This window comes from Grus americana, chromosome 9 (genome assembly GCF_028858705.1).
Source record: "Grus americana isolate bGruAme1 chromosome 9, bGruAme1.mat, whole genome shotgun sequence".
In the NCBI taxonomy this organism is placed as follows: domain Eukaryota; kingdom Metazoa; phylum Chordata; class Aves; order Gruiformes; family Gruidae; genus Grus; species Grus americana.
The window spans coordinates 27,961,540-27,974,885 of NC_072860.1; the positions used below are offsets into that span (position 1 = coordinate 27,961,540).

The window sequence follows — 13,346 nt, forward strand, 5'->3', positions numbered from 1 at the left end:
CTCTCTTTATCATACTGTTTGGGAAAAGTCTCGGAAGAGGAAGTTTTCTGCAGGCAATTTTAGTGTGATTTCCTTGGGTACAAAATAACCTACTGACATCTGCTTTTAAACTAGAACAAAATTATTCAAATTCTCCTTTTGTCAGTTGTTATAGATGTTGAAGTGTGGTGCTCGGGGCGAGTATAGAAATTTATTTGCAGAGACTATTTTTTTTGTACTTTTGTATTTCATATAAAGAACACACATTGCATTTGGCTGATAATTTGTTTATTATCAAAATGTTTTTATCAGATGACAAACTCAGAAAGCTAAAAGGAACATAGGTTTTTAAATATACCTATTTGTAGCAGTCATCTGAGGTATCTGGTACTTATTTTTGGAAATCCGTTTGCTTTGATATACAAAGCAGTAAGTTCCTTTGCAATCTGCATGAGGATGTTTAATACATATCAGTGCAGATTTAAAGCCTTTTACCTTCTTTCTTAAAGCTCCATTCTTGCAATCAGCTGCACAGCTCCACTGCTGTGAGGACTGATGTTGATCACAATACGTACAAATTATGTGCAGGATCAGACCCTAACCACTGAGAAAGTCAGCCTGAAAACATGACTATTGGTATACTCTGCTGGAGAGCCCTGTTTTGTAGACTTTGTCTTATTGCCTAATACCATGCTTTACTCAAATTTCCCAGTTCTATGTGGCCACTGCTAAAATATATTACAATACTTCAAGTCAAAAGTGTAGCTCAGATTTAAATATAAAAACTATGAATTATACATTACTAGAAACTTTAAAAAACACCAACTTTAGAGAAAGCAAGAAAAAGCTTAGAAAACTGTGAAAGGGTCTTTGATCACAATCATACAGATTGTATGTTCAAAATTAATAAATTACCTACAATTTCAGTTTGGCTGGGAAGCAGTAAATAAACTGTTGTAAATAGTGACTTCAGATAATACACACTGGAATAATTAGTAGGAAGTTACTTAATTACAGCAGGTCTTTGGACTCCTCTTGTATAAATGGTTTCAAGTAAAAATGAAAACATTTGGTAGAACAGATTTATCCTAACAGCAGAGGGTACAAAGTCTGACACTTAAGATATAAACTGTTGTCTTATTATCATGTTATGATGTCTAAAACTGTGTTACTTAATATTTCCTTCCTTTGCTTGATTGGAAAGATGCATTCACTGGCCAGTGGGAGACAATGTGTTATACTTTGACATTTTAAAAAACCCAACCAAAAAGCCACTTGGCCAGTGGGAAACAGGATTAACTACAAGTGAAATGTTATCGTATGCTGTCAAGTGATTTAGATTCTACAGGGTTCACTGATAGGAAAAGCAGCCGATCAGCTACAGCAGCTAATTCCTGCATCAGCATTAGTCCTTCATTTGATGTTTTGATGTGTCATTTTTTACTTTTGCCTCTTTACTAAGAATTACAGTGACTATGCTAGCGTATTTCCCTCTGTTTTCTTCCCTGCTCCCCTTTTCAACATTAGTTCAAAACTTCTTTTTTTTCTGGAAAGCTCCTCAAGATGCAAGGTTTACAGTTCCATCACCAAACTCGGCACTTTTTAGCAGGATCCATGTAGTTTGACTTGGAGCATGAAAAGGCTTCAGAAAACTCCGGAGAGTTTTGCAATGATCCTATGACCCTTTAAAACAAAACAACATCGTGTTAAGTTTAAGTTGCTTGCCTTTGTTTAAAACAAACAAGACGACCCACATTTCATAACTTCTTTTTTGCGTCACCTTGAAATACTGTGGGAAACGCCCTTGTTTCTGAACTCTGACTACTGCTTCTGTTTCACCTGAAGGAGTGACTGTATTTTCTCTTTGCAGTTTGTATGGTCCCTCCTGCAGCTCCCCAAAACAGAGGAGCTGTCCCTTCTTCATTACTGGCTTTCACAAAACTTCCATTTGTTTCACCAGGAACAGGTTTAAATGCTTGTCGTTTGTTTTCGCTGAGAATTTTTTTCAGCTCTGTTTTGCTGACAAGTTCCTCAGTAAAGGGAAAACAAGACCCAGAGGTAGAGGACTGCAGTGTAACTTTTCACTGAATGTTCATTTACATTTTTACACCAATCAAGTTTTAACTAGGATCATACTGCTGCTCTGGGCATTCTCCGCAAATGTGGCAGTGAATGAGTTTCCTGGAAAAAAGACTCTTACAAAGAACCGCTTTCAAGTGAATATGAGGACATTCCAGCTAAAGCAGTGTTTGTATGTGTAATTGTGAACATATGTGAATATATCTGCTTGGAGTTGCTCATTCCCTCAGGAATGGAAATCTAGCATGCACACACGTACGCAGGAAAAGAGCTTCAAATGTCAAAGATACTGGTGCACATTGATTGTGGACCAGGAGTTACTTCAAGAACTGCTGCTTTGAGTAATTTGTGATTATTCTGTGAATAATCTTAATCATTAGATTCAACAGGACTGGGAAGCGTCCACAGAAGTTGAGGTGAAGTTCAGCAGCTGACATCTGTAATAATTTGACTGTCTCCATAGGATCGAATGTGAGACTATTAGCTGACTGGGCTCAGGAGCCAGCACAAACACGATTACAGAAGTCACGCACTGGCAGTGACCTAGCAGCGCTTCATTGCTCCTAAGGACTAAAACTGCTAAAATGGGATTTTGCCAGAAACCGAGCAAAAAGTATTTTGGGTGTAATAAAACTTACTGACATTTGTTATTAACAGATAAAACAGCAGTGGGATAAGAATCCTGCTTTATTTACTAAGGTCCCCAGAACTACAGGGATTTGCTACATAAGCAGGGCTTGACCTGTACCTGTTACTGTACGTGCTTTGTTTTAATTTTGCATGTTCAACACTCAGATGCAGATTCTCTTTCGCCTGCCTTTGATTCCCTCATCTAAGGCATCTGTCTGCTAACTTCTGATTTTTCTACTGGACAAAAGACTCTACCCATCCGGTGCTCAGAGCTGTTAGCCCATAAACTAGAATTGTACTATGCCATTAACAATTTTTGTGCAGAGCTGCCTGTCCTACCTGTAAGGAGAAATAGCCTGCAGTCAGAGGAGCAGGTCTTCAACCAACCAACAGAAACTCCTACCTTGCGCCCTCAAATAATAAAAAAGGGCACATTGGGGAGCCATTGTGGCATTTTAATACTATGTCATTAGGCAGTAATTTTGCGGGTATGTCTCGTGTACTGAAATGTTTTCTATTTTACGGCTCCTAGGGGTGCCTCATCCTGAAAATTACTTCACATTCTAAAAATGTTAGTATGTTTTCTCATACTTGTGTAATTCCATATAAAGTTTCTATAGCCCTTCATACTGATGTAAAACCAGAACCATACACGATGTAGTATATCCAAGATATACACAAATGCAATTACACAAAGATGCTGAAGTAGTGAACTTCAAAGAACTCATGACTCATACAAATTAGGTAAGCGGAGAGGAACACTCTGAAGAACTGCTGCAGAGCCTCATTAGCATTGTGACCAAATTCGGCTGATTAGGGGACTTGATGCATAAACTGCCTCTGGGAGAGATCTGCAGATAGTACAAAAACCACCCACAGTGAAATGCCAGTCAAGTAGCAATTGAAGGAACAGGCACTGCTTTCACTAAATATTTGAATATGTGGGATAAACAAAATAATTCTTTGGTGAAAAGCTGTTGAAAGAAAGATACTGGAATTGATGTACTGAATTGTATCAGGAGAGAAATCAGCTATTGTGTATGTGAATTCTGGAGATGGCACAGCCTTTCAAAGCTAACAGAGATGTTGTGGTGTCTACATTACTACTTGATCTCATGGCATTTCACCAAACATTTATTAGAGCAAAACCACTGTTATACTACTGATGACTATGTTGCTCTGACTTACGTTCAAAAGAAAAGATCCTAGTCTGGCCCAAAGACTTCCACCCTGAACAGCTGAGTTTCCTGCATGACTCTACTGAATTCAAGCCCACCTATTCTTGGGAAGGCTGACTGAGTACACATGGCAGAAAATACAAATTTGCATCACAGCTAAAATGCCTTTAGCTCCAGATGGCAAAGGAGTTCCTCATTCTAATGACAGCAAAGGCTACTGACAGAAGGGAATTTCTCTCTCACGTCAGTATTACTGTTCAAAAGGAGATTAATTCTTCTCCATGCTTGGAAGAGTAAAATGTTTATACTCCACCGGTTAACTGGAGGTTTTACCTGTGACTTCAGCAGAGGTGAAGTCCATCCATAGCCTTTGGTCTTTATGAGAACCCTATCAGGACCTGTTGTGGGAGCCAGGGGGCTTCTGGAAGAGCACTGGATTCTGGACACAGTCACTGGGACTCTGCTGTAACAAGCACCCATGTTTGGTAACAGGCAGGTAATGGTGTTTGTCCTGTGACAACTGTTCAAAGCTTCTCAATAGTGTGGGCAGAATTAAAGTCTATCGCCTCAAGGGTGAGGACAATTGCCCCACAGCTGCCTTCTGCCTGTGGAGCTTCCTGGGAAGGACTGTGCCTGGTTCTGTCGGCACAGAGCTATGCTAGGGCTGGGAGGTCTAGAGGGACACTGTCTTGCTCTCTCTCAACCATCTTCAGTTGCTATGCCTATATACGTGTATACGCTTAAATCTGCCTAGCCTTTTGTGTAGAGTTCTTTAAAAGCTGTAGGAGTTGCACAGAAGATTACTATACATGCTGACCTGAATTTGCCTGGGCTGTGCACGTCAGTTTTGATGGAGTTTACAGCATATTCTGGTCTGTATGTTCCACACCATACCTGTACATGTGACAAAGAGAAGCATTTGTTAGCAAGGAGATTGTCCAGGAGGAGACTTGCTGTCATTTCACTATGAAATACTTAATGTTGTGAGAATAAATTTCACATTAGAACACAGAGGAAAAACAGGTATGTTTTGTTTAAAAAAAAAAAAAATAAAAATACTGTTGTCCTCAAAGGCATTTGGGCACAAGAAACTGTCTACCAGACTTACTTGTGGCTGAATTAATTTATTTAGGGAAGATAAAAATTACCTAACAAGATTTTATTTTCACTGCTTCATAGTGAACACTGCTCAGCTTAGCAACTCTGCCAGCTCAGTAAAACTGTGGAAGTCAGCCTACTCATTCTGACTTACTGTGAAACTGCAACTTCAAGTGATTTTCAAAGCCTTCAGTCAAGATGTATAGAATACCTGTGCAAAGTTCAGGAAAAACAGCTGCTTATGGTTCATTTCAAGACCAGGAAGAAGTTTTTCTTTTCCATGCTTTTTCACAAAGTTTTCATAGGCCTGTAGAATGAATTGAGTAGAAATGTTACTCTTTCCAGCCCAGGCAGTCAAAATGAAATGATGACAAGGAGGAACATGGACTCTTTGACATAATCAATCATGGACTGCCTTGGCCATCCATCTTACCACATGCCACCTTTAAGCAAATGCTGACAGGGCCATTTCTTAGTATGGTGATACCAGCAGCCTGACCGAACCAAGACAGTTTTCTCATTGAATGGGCCTTACAGTACTGGTTTACACCAGGTTCAGTGAAGCTGGCTGAATTCTATTGGAATAAATGGTAACAGAAACAGGCTTAAAGAAAGCAATTTACTGTAGCAAAAAGAAGTCAAGGCAATGGAGTAATTTCAGTGATATGAGTACACCCAGATAACAAGACCTTTGCATAACTATGCATCTTTTTACAGGAGAAGAAATTAAGAATGCAAAGGACAGTTGTGTTCTGAAATGCAGTAGCTACAGAGAGTCCTGTTCTTCAGCAAGCTTTGTCATAATTAATGCATTAAATTCCATTGTACTGTTACATATTTACCTAGCAAATCCTTTCATGGGCTTAATTAATGACTGCATAAAGCAAGGCGGTTCTGCGCTAAAAAACCAGAATACGTTCTGTAATGGAAATAGCTTTGAGATTCTCTGATGTCAATGCAGGGGTAGATGTAGTGAGGCACCAGCGATCCCTGTGCTAAGCCAGCCTCCAAATTGTCGGGTTTCAGAGCTGCCTGTGTAAAGACCCACTCGCAGCAGCTCTCCCTCCTTCAGGTTCTGTGGGTCAGGCATTACTGTCAGCTACCCTCACGATGTACCTTGCGTGGTGGAGACCCACATGGAAAAGCACGCTGCCGTGCTGCTTTCTAAGGCATGGTCCCAAAATGAGCATAGCTGAGGTGCCTTGTGTGATCTGGGGATTCCCGGTGCGTGGATCCCTGGCTAAGTGGCTGGGCTGGGCGCCCCTGCCTGCCTCTGCTCAAGGAGGCACAAACGATCTCAAAGATGATCAAGATGTGATCAGAGGATTCATTCCTCCCCCATGTATTCATTTTTCCCTCTTCTCCTTCTTCCTTCCATTGAACTTGAGAGATGTGGAGTAAAAAGCTTCAGCAAAAAATCACTCCTCTCTGATTCTACAAAACACGTGTATTTGCTGTCCTGTTTACAGTTTGGTTTTCTCTCCAATGTTTATCACATAAATGTATTTCATGTTTTTTTGCCAGCTATTGGGTTAGAGTCTAAAATAACACACATATGGTAAGAGATGCTTTCCTTTTGCACAATGCAGAGTTTCAGGATACAATTTTACTAGCACAAAACTGTTTCTGCAGAAAGAAATCAACTTTATCAATTATCAAATGTTGCATTACGAAAAGTAGATTTTTTTTATTATGGTTTTGTTCTTTTTTTTTTTCTTTTTTAAATGAATTGCAGAAGACTTTAAAACCTTTCCATAGTAAGAGCAGCTGCTTTCATGTTTCTTATGAAGACCATGTGTCAAACAATGAGTTGTTAGTATTTCATTAATGATAGAAAGATGCTGGCAAATTGGAGAAATGTTCTAAGTCAGTGCCCAGCTACCGCACGAGTAAAGCCAATCAACTGCACAAGTGCACACTGAGGAATGAGTAGTTAACAGGTCTACTGAAAAGGTTCCAGGAAGTTTTAGTGGGTAACAAGCTGAACAGGAGCCAACGGTGCCACAGTATTGCAAAAAAAGGCAAGTGCCATACTGGGATGTATAAACAGGAGTGTCTCCTATAAGACGCATGAAGTAATCCTTCTACTCTACTTGGCACTGGCTGGAGCGCTTGTCCCATTTTGGGCACCGCACTTCAAGAAAGATGTGGACCAACTGGAGAGAGTCCAGAAGAAAGCAGCAAGAATGAGCAGAGGTCTAGCAAACATGACCTATGAGGAAAGATTGAAAGAATTGGGTTTGTTTAGTCTAAAGAAGAGAAGTCTGGGCCTTCAAGCCATGTAACAGTCTTCAAATACGCAAAAGGTCGCAGAAAAGAAAGGAACAAATTGCTCTGTTTCCACTGTTGAAAGCAAAGACATGACGGCACTCGAACTGCAGCAAGGAGGTAGCGGAACTTCTCTTACGGTATGTTTGAATGATACAGAAATTGTTGATTCTACCTGCGAGGAGGGGGGGTGGACTAGGTGACCTCTCAAGATTCCTTCTGGACCTTTTTTACTATTTATATGATGTCATGATATGAATATCTAACATTTTTTAATACTTCTGACCTTCTAATTTTTCTCTGGCTACTCCTATTCCTTTCAGAAAGAGTATCCCCTTTTCGTGAGTTTGTACTGGTTTTCTTTTAAATGCACATATGTTCCAGTAATTGAAGGTCAGACTACTCTAATATACCATACTGACGCCTCTTTTAGGCTTCATTCTTTAAACTCTCAGTAATAATTGTATTTGCCCTCAAACATGTACATTTCTAGTGAAGTAAGTTTGAGAAGTGTGAGTTGGCCTGTGCATCCCAGCGGGCACTTTGCTGAGGAATGACAGCCCTCCAGTTGTCAAGTGTTGAATGTTTTGCCATGGAAGAAGGTGTTCCAGGAAGGATCATGTTATTAAGGCCTGCAACCATCAGATTTGCAAGTCACAAGACAAGGTCACAGAGAAGCTGACTTGCTTCTCACCTCTCCACCCGCATTCCTAAAGAGAAGACCTCTGTTTCTTTTACTTTCAGTCTTGAAGTTGGCCAGTCTAAGGGGTTAAGTATCTGTTTCAGGAAGAGAACGGAAGGAAAGCCAAAAATGATACAAGCTCCCATGGAAGCTTAGCACAAGGAGTCCAGATGTCACTGACATCTTTGGATACCTGTACAGGGGACCCAAGTCACATATACAAAATATTTTGAACAGGTTTTTTAACAGTGAATAGTGCTCCACGTAGGCAGAGACTGTTTGTGGGTAGAGCTTACAAGAAAGTCATTTGGTCTCTCCTTCCTGGCATAAAAAAGCTGGTGAAGACAGATAGCCAGAGGCAGACAGCTGCTCAGTATCATCAGTTTAGTTAGCTGATGGTCCAAGCGTGATTCACTAAATGTTTTCATTCTACAGATTCCCTATTCACAAAAGGAAAAAATAAAAAAAAAAAAGCTGAAAAAGAGCGCACTAGGCACAGGTAATATGTATCCTGAAATCATTAACAGGATGAAAGAAATACAACAGCTACTCAATAGTTTTAAACTGTGCCTTGATGATGCAGTAGGTATAGTCCTGTCCCTAACACAAAAATGTTTCTACTTCAAAGGCTGTGAAATTAATTTTTTAATCTATGACGGTTTCAGCTAAAATAAAAAAATGGATACTTCTTACCTTATATGCTTGTCTAACACCCCCATTATCAGCAATGTTTTCTCCTAGTGTATTGATTCCACTCAGCTGTAAAACAGAAAGGAAAAGTATAGTTTGCTGAAGAGTTTATCCAGGACCCGTAATGCCAAACCGTGTGTGTTTTTCACTTTCTAAAGGCAAGAATCCCCTTAGAATCTGAAGTTTTAGCAGAAGGTTATGTTAACATCTCTGAAAAGTCTTTGCTTCCCTTGTCTCAAAATCCATGCGGATACTATTGTTTTCCCTAATCCTCTTCTTTCCCCTACAGGCAGCTTTCTAGGCTCTCGTTTCTTCTACCCAGATCTTATGATGCTTAGTCATTGTTCGTTCATTCTTCCTGTTTTCTCCATGTCTTTAACCCTCAATTTCTTACTACAGTTCCAATCAGAGGAAGTGGGCAGAACCTGTCTGTATAGTCTACAAAACAAGTTAAAATCCAAACTCCAAATAGCTAAAATGATCAGTTAAGAGATCAGCAAATCTGCCAGAAAGTATTTTCTGTACATTAGGCAAGTTAGGTAGCTCTTTGGTAGCAAGAGACATAGAAGACATCTATTTAGCTGGTATGGTATTCGTAAGTCAGTGAAGTATCACTAAAGATGATGAAGCTTTGGTAATGAAGAATCTGTAATTTTATTTTTAAAAAAATATATTTTCAACCCTTAGCCCAAGATACTGGGCTATGATATTCAAAGCTGCAAAACCTAGAATCATTGTTAGACAGAATTTAATGTGTGAAAAAATGGCAGAAAAGTATGTTGTAATATTCTTCTCTAGTTTTACTGGCCTCTCTGTGAGTCCCAACAGTTTAATACACAGATTAGGAAAACCTCAGGGATGGAAGTTTTATCTTTTCCCTATTCTACCTGTAGCTTTTCCCTGCTATCTGTAGCTTTGAAGTATGTGCACTGCCAGCCTGGGACAACAGAGTGGGAGTGCTGTGGAGATGTTAAACTGCCTCTAGATGATTAAAGCTGGGTTGTGCACGAGAGACAATGCAGGTGCGTTAGCAGAGAACTTGGTCACCCCTGAAATGACATGCTATGAAGTGGGGTGTTACCTGTACAGGGCTGTCTCCTTCCAGTGGCAGTTTTGCAGCTTGTCTTTAATAGGAACAGGACTGGTCTCCTGTTCAGTATGAGTAATTATAATAGATCACCTGTTTCTGTGAGTTAATGGGATATTGATCTTGTTGGGACACAGAGCAGACCTGATCCTGCCAACTGTTCTTGTGAAATTAGGGCTTCCAGCCACAGACACCACACTGAATGCCTAGTAATTTTAACTGTGCAGAACGCTGTAAATGCAGCCACATTTGGATTGCCTGCCTCTCCTAAATCTGCATATCATCTTTTCCTCTCTTAGTATACACTGATTCTGCTCAGGCCTTCTAGCTCTGTAGTCCAGATGTTTCTATGGGGGACAGAGCAAGAAACTTGAGTGAAGGAAAGCAAGCAGGCAGGATTTGTTTTGATGGGGATATACATTATTTGCGCATCAAGCTTTAGGGAAATGAGGTTCAAACTTCCAAATTTTTTTTCTGTTCCTTCGTGGAACTAAAAAAGAACCTTTGAGCTCTAGGTTTCTAGGGCAAAGGCTTCTAAGACTGCCACTCATTCAGAACATAAATCCTGCCTCTTTCAGAACAGTCACTGTATGTGTGGAGTTTTTACCACTATCTTTAAGAATCTCTTTTGGGTTTTTTTTTTTTTTTTTTTTGTGTAGGGGCGACAGTGTTGGCCATAAGCCAAGACAGCATTCATGTAAATAAGGGTTTGCATGTTTAGGACATAAGATTTTGTACTTCCTCCTTAAAAAGAACATTGGTAGTTACAAATAAGTATGACATACATGCTGTCCACCGGCTAAGTCCCATGAAAAGTTTCCATACTGGTACACCATACACTGGGATAGCTCCTTAAAATTGCGTGCTGATTCTTCAGTCCACCAGTCTACAAGGTCTCCGTTCTCATTAAAATTTCTGCCTGTAATAATAACAGAATTATGTATACAGGAAAAGAGGTTTCTGATGCAGTAAGAAGGGTAGCGAGTAAGTATAATCACTCATGTAAAAAAATCGCTGTAATGAGGCAGTCATACAGATGCTTTTTTTTCGGTTTGTGGGTTTTTTTCCTAAGAGGGCTATATTTCAACAGAGGAGAAAACCAAATGAATTCAGACTGAATCAGAAGATGGGATTAAGGCGCTCTCAGGAAGCCTGGTATGGTTCTGACCTGTGACTCAGTGCTGGATTGATCATAGTGCAGGTCTAGAAAGGAACGCTGTGGCTGGGCCACAGGTCTGATAGCTAGACCTTTGAGTTCACACCTATGCCAGCCTAGTGACACACCCTGTTCATGATTATGCATAATTTATGATAGTTTTTGATGTAGCCTTTGGGAAAAGCAAGTGACCAGCAACTACATTAAAAGCCCTTGTGTGCTGCAGGCCCCCATCAATCCTGGGCTGTTGCTGCAGCCTAGCAGCTACAGGAGTGTCTGTGGGATTCTTTGGCTCATGCTTTTGGGAACTGTCGTGGGTAACAATGCTGCAAAGCCTCAGAAATCCAGATTTGGTCTTATATATGGAAACTTCATCTTCATTTTACCTGCTCTCTGGAATGATTAAGCACTAAAGCATGTAAAACATTCTGTGCATTGTCAAGTTTTGTAACTAGAAACTCAGTGCCTTACCGTTGTCATCAAAACCATGTGTGATTTCATGACCGATGACCATGCCTATGCCACCATAATTCAGAGATTTGGGCTGGGATGCACTGAAGAAAGGGGGCTGCAAAATGCCAGCAGGGAAGACTGCAAAAAAACCCACAACATAATTAAGGCACTGCCTCGTTATCCAGTGCGCACAGTGTGAACAGATCATTTTTATGGGCTTAACCAAAGTCATGCTGTTCCCTCAGATTTATCAGCAACATCCAGTGACTTGACACATGGTGACGGCTGTAGGATAGTAAGAACGTATCAGCAGGACCACCCCCCTCTTCAGACACTTGCAAAATCAGGTTCAGCTTTTACTTTGTTTACTTCACAAAAAAGCAGTTTACTTTTCCAATTTACAGCACTTAGCATTCTCAGACTCCTGTATCATTATTAAATAAACCTCACAACAACATGAAAGGGGTGTTCCCCTAGAAGAATAAATTATTTGATCATTGCTTCCACCACAAATCAATCTTAGAGAGAAGAATTTATTCTTCCACTGAAAATATCAGTAACTCCCACTAGAATCAATGAAAATAGACCAAGCTGGCAATGAAAGAACTGGAACAAAGTGGTTCTTTTCACCCACTTCTGTGCTCATTTTTCTAGGCTTCTAAGAAACAAATTAGTAAAAAGAATTCATGTTGCAGTTGTGATCTTTTTAGAAATGAAGAATAAAAAAAAAATTCTGTAAAATATTTGGTTCTACTTTGTATGTCACGCAGGCCTTTTCCCTGTACGTCAGCCTGCTGCAGCAATATGAAGTGTTAATTTGCACTGTGAACTCTATAAAACTTGAACAAAAAAGAGAAATTAGGGGACAGTTTTCACACAGTGAAAGAAAGAAAACAGCATAACTCCAGGACAGTTCTAGTAGTTTCTTTCAAGAGGAGAAAGAACCATGGGGAAATTGAAAAATAATAAACAGGCTAGAAAAGAAACTATTTCTGCTGCTTACTGCCACAGTAATTCAGTTAAGATTCTTACTTTGACATGGAATTAAATATCCACATGCTTTGATGTTATTATCAGAAAGTATTGATAGCCAAGACAAGAGTGTAAACGCCATACTATGTGATGGGCTATTTTGATGACCAGCAAACCAGAGTGATATCCAGCGTGTACAGCATCAGGACAGTATAGTTTTTGGAGATTCCTGCTAGCGAGGTGTTCCCACAGAACGATCATCAGTCCTGGTGGCTTGGCATATCACAACCCTAACTCGCCTGGAGCTCAGCCTGGCTTTTCCTCGAAACCATAGGGCCATCTTCCCTCCCTGAAGGCAGACAGTTCCCCAGGACTTTCAGCGCAGTTAACACCCTATCACCTCATCCGTTTTTACAGTAAAATGTTGGTATTCAGAATTTTATTTTTTTTTTCGTAAACTCCACCCTTCTGAAAACAACTTAATCTATGACTTCTGCTACAGAATACCAGTCTGAGGTGGACAGGCATTCCTCCCACAGTGGGATACATTTGGAGTACAGATTTAAGGAAGAAGAGAGAAGGCAGGAAAAGGCAAAAAGTATTTCCCTCAGAACCAGTGCTGCCCTGGACACAAGAAGAGGACGCGGTGCCACAGTCTTTGCAGGATTGGCTGTGGGCACAGCCCCCCAGCCAGATGCAGGGATCAGTTCAGTTGTGCAGACCTGCCCATGGGTCAGCGGTAGCGGGTACCCAAGGAAGCAGATGGTGCGCTACCTTACTGCCAGCAGCTCGGCTCATTCTGAGGTTTAGCAGCTTCCTTACGATCAGTGCTGCTGAGAGAATGGTGAAGATCAGACCATATTAAAATGCAGTAACAGAGCTCTCAATTTCCTACACATCATACACAGAATTCCTCTTTAGAGGGATTTTTTTTTTAAAAAAGCATAATACTAAGCTAATTCAGACATTGCTCTAAAGATCAGACTGCTTTAATTATCCTGTGGCATGCCATAGCTAAAGGATGAGGTAAGAATTTATGGCTCATATTAACTGCCAGTCACCAGTTTCAGTCTT

At 40.3% G+C, this 13,346-nt stretch overlaps 1 protein-coding gene across 2 annotated transcripts in view; it reads right to left on the bottom strand.

Moving 5' to 3' along the window:
• Window positions 1-250: 250 nt before the first annotated feature.
• The window catches only part of MME (membrane metalloendopeptidase), a 53,710-nt gene continuing 40,614 nt past the window's right edge, over window positions 251-13,346 (bottom strand). For both annotated transcript variants that reach the window (XM_054835874.1, XM_054835876.1), the window contains exons 18-23: window positions 11,319-11,438; window positions 10,477-10,610; window positions 8,608-8,673; window positions 5,176-5,271; window positions 4,684-4,760; window positions 251-1,662 (exon numbers count right to left, since the gene is read on the bottom strand). In XM_054835874.1, the coding sequence (XP_054691849.1) occupies window positions 1,563-1,662; window positions 4,684-4,760; window positions 5,176-5,271; window positions 8,608-8,673; window positions 10,477-10,610; window positions 11,319-11,438 (593 nt within the window). In that variant the 3' untranslated portion in view covers window positions 251-1,562. The remainder of the gene's footprint in view (window positions 1,663-4,683; window positions 4,761-5,175; window positions 5,272-8,607; window positions 8,674-10,476; window positions 10,611-11,318; window positions 11,439-13,346) is intronic.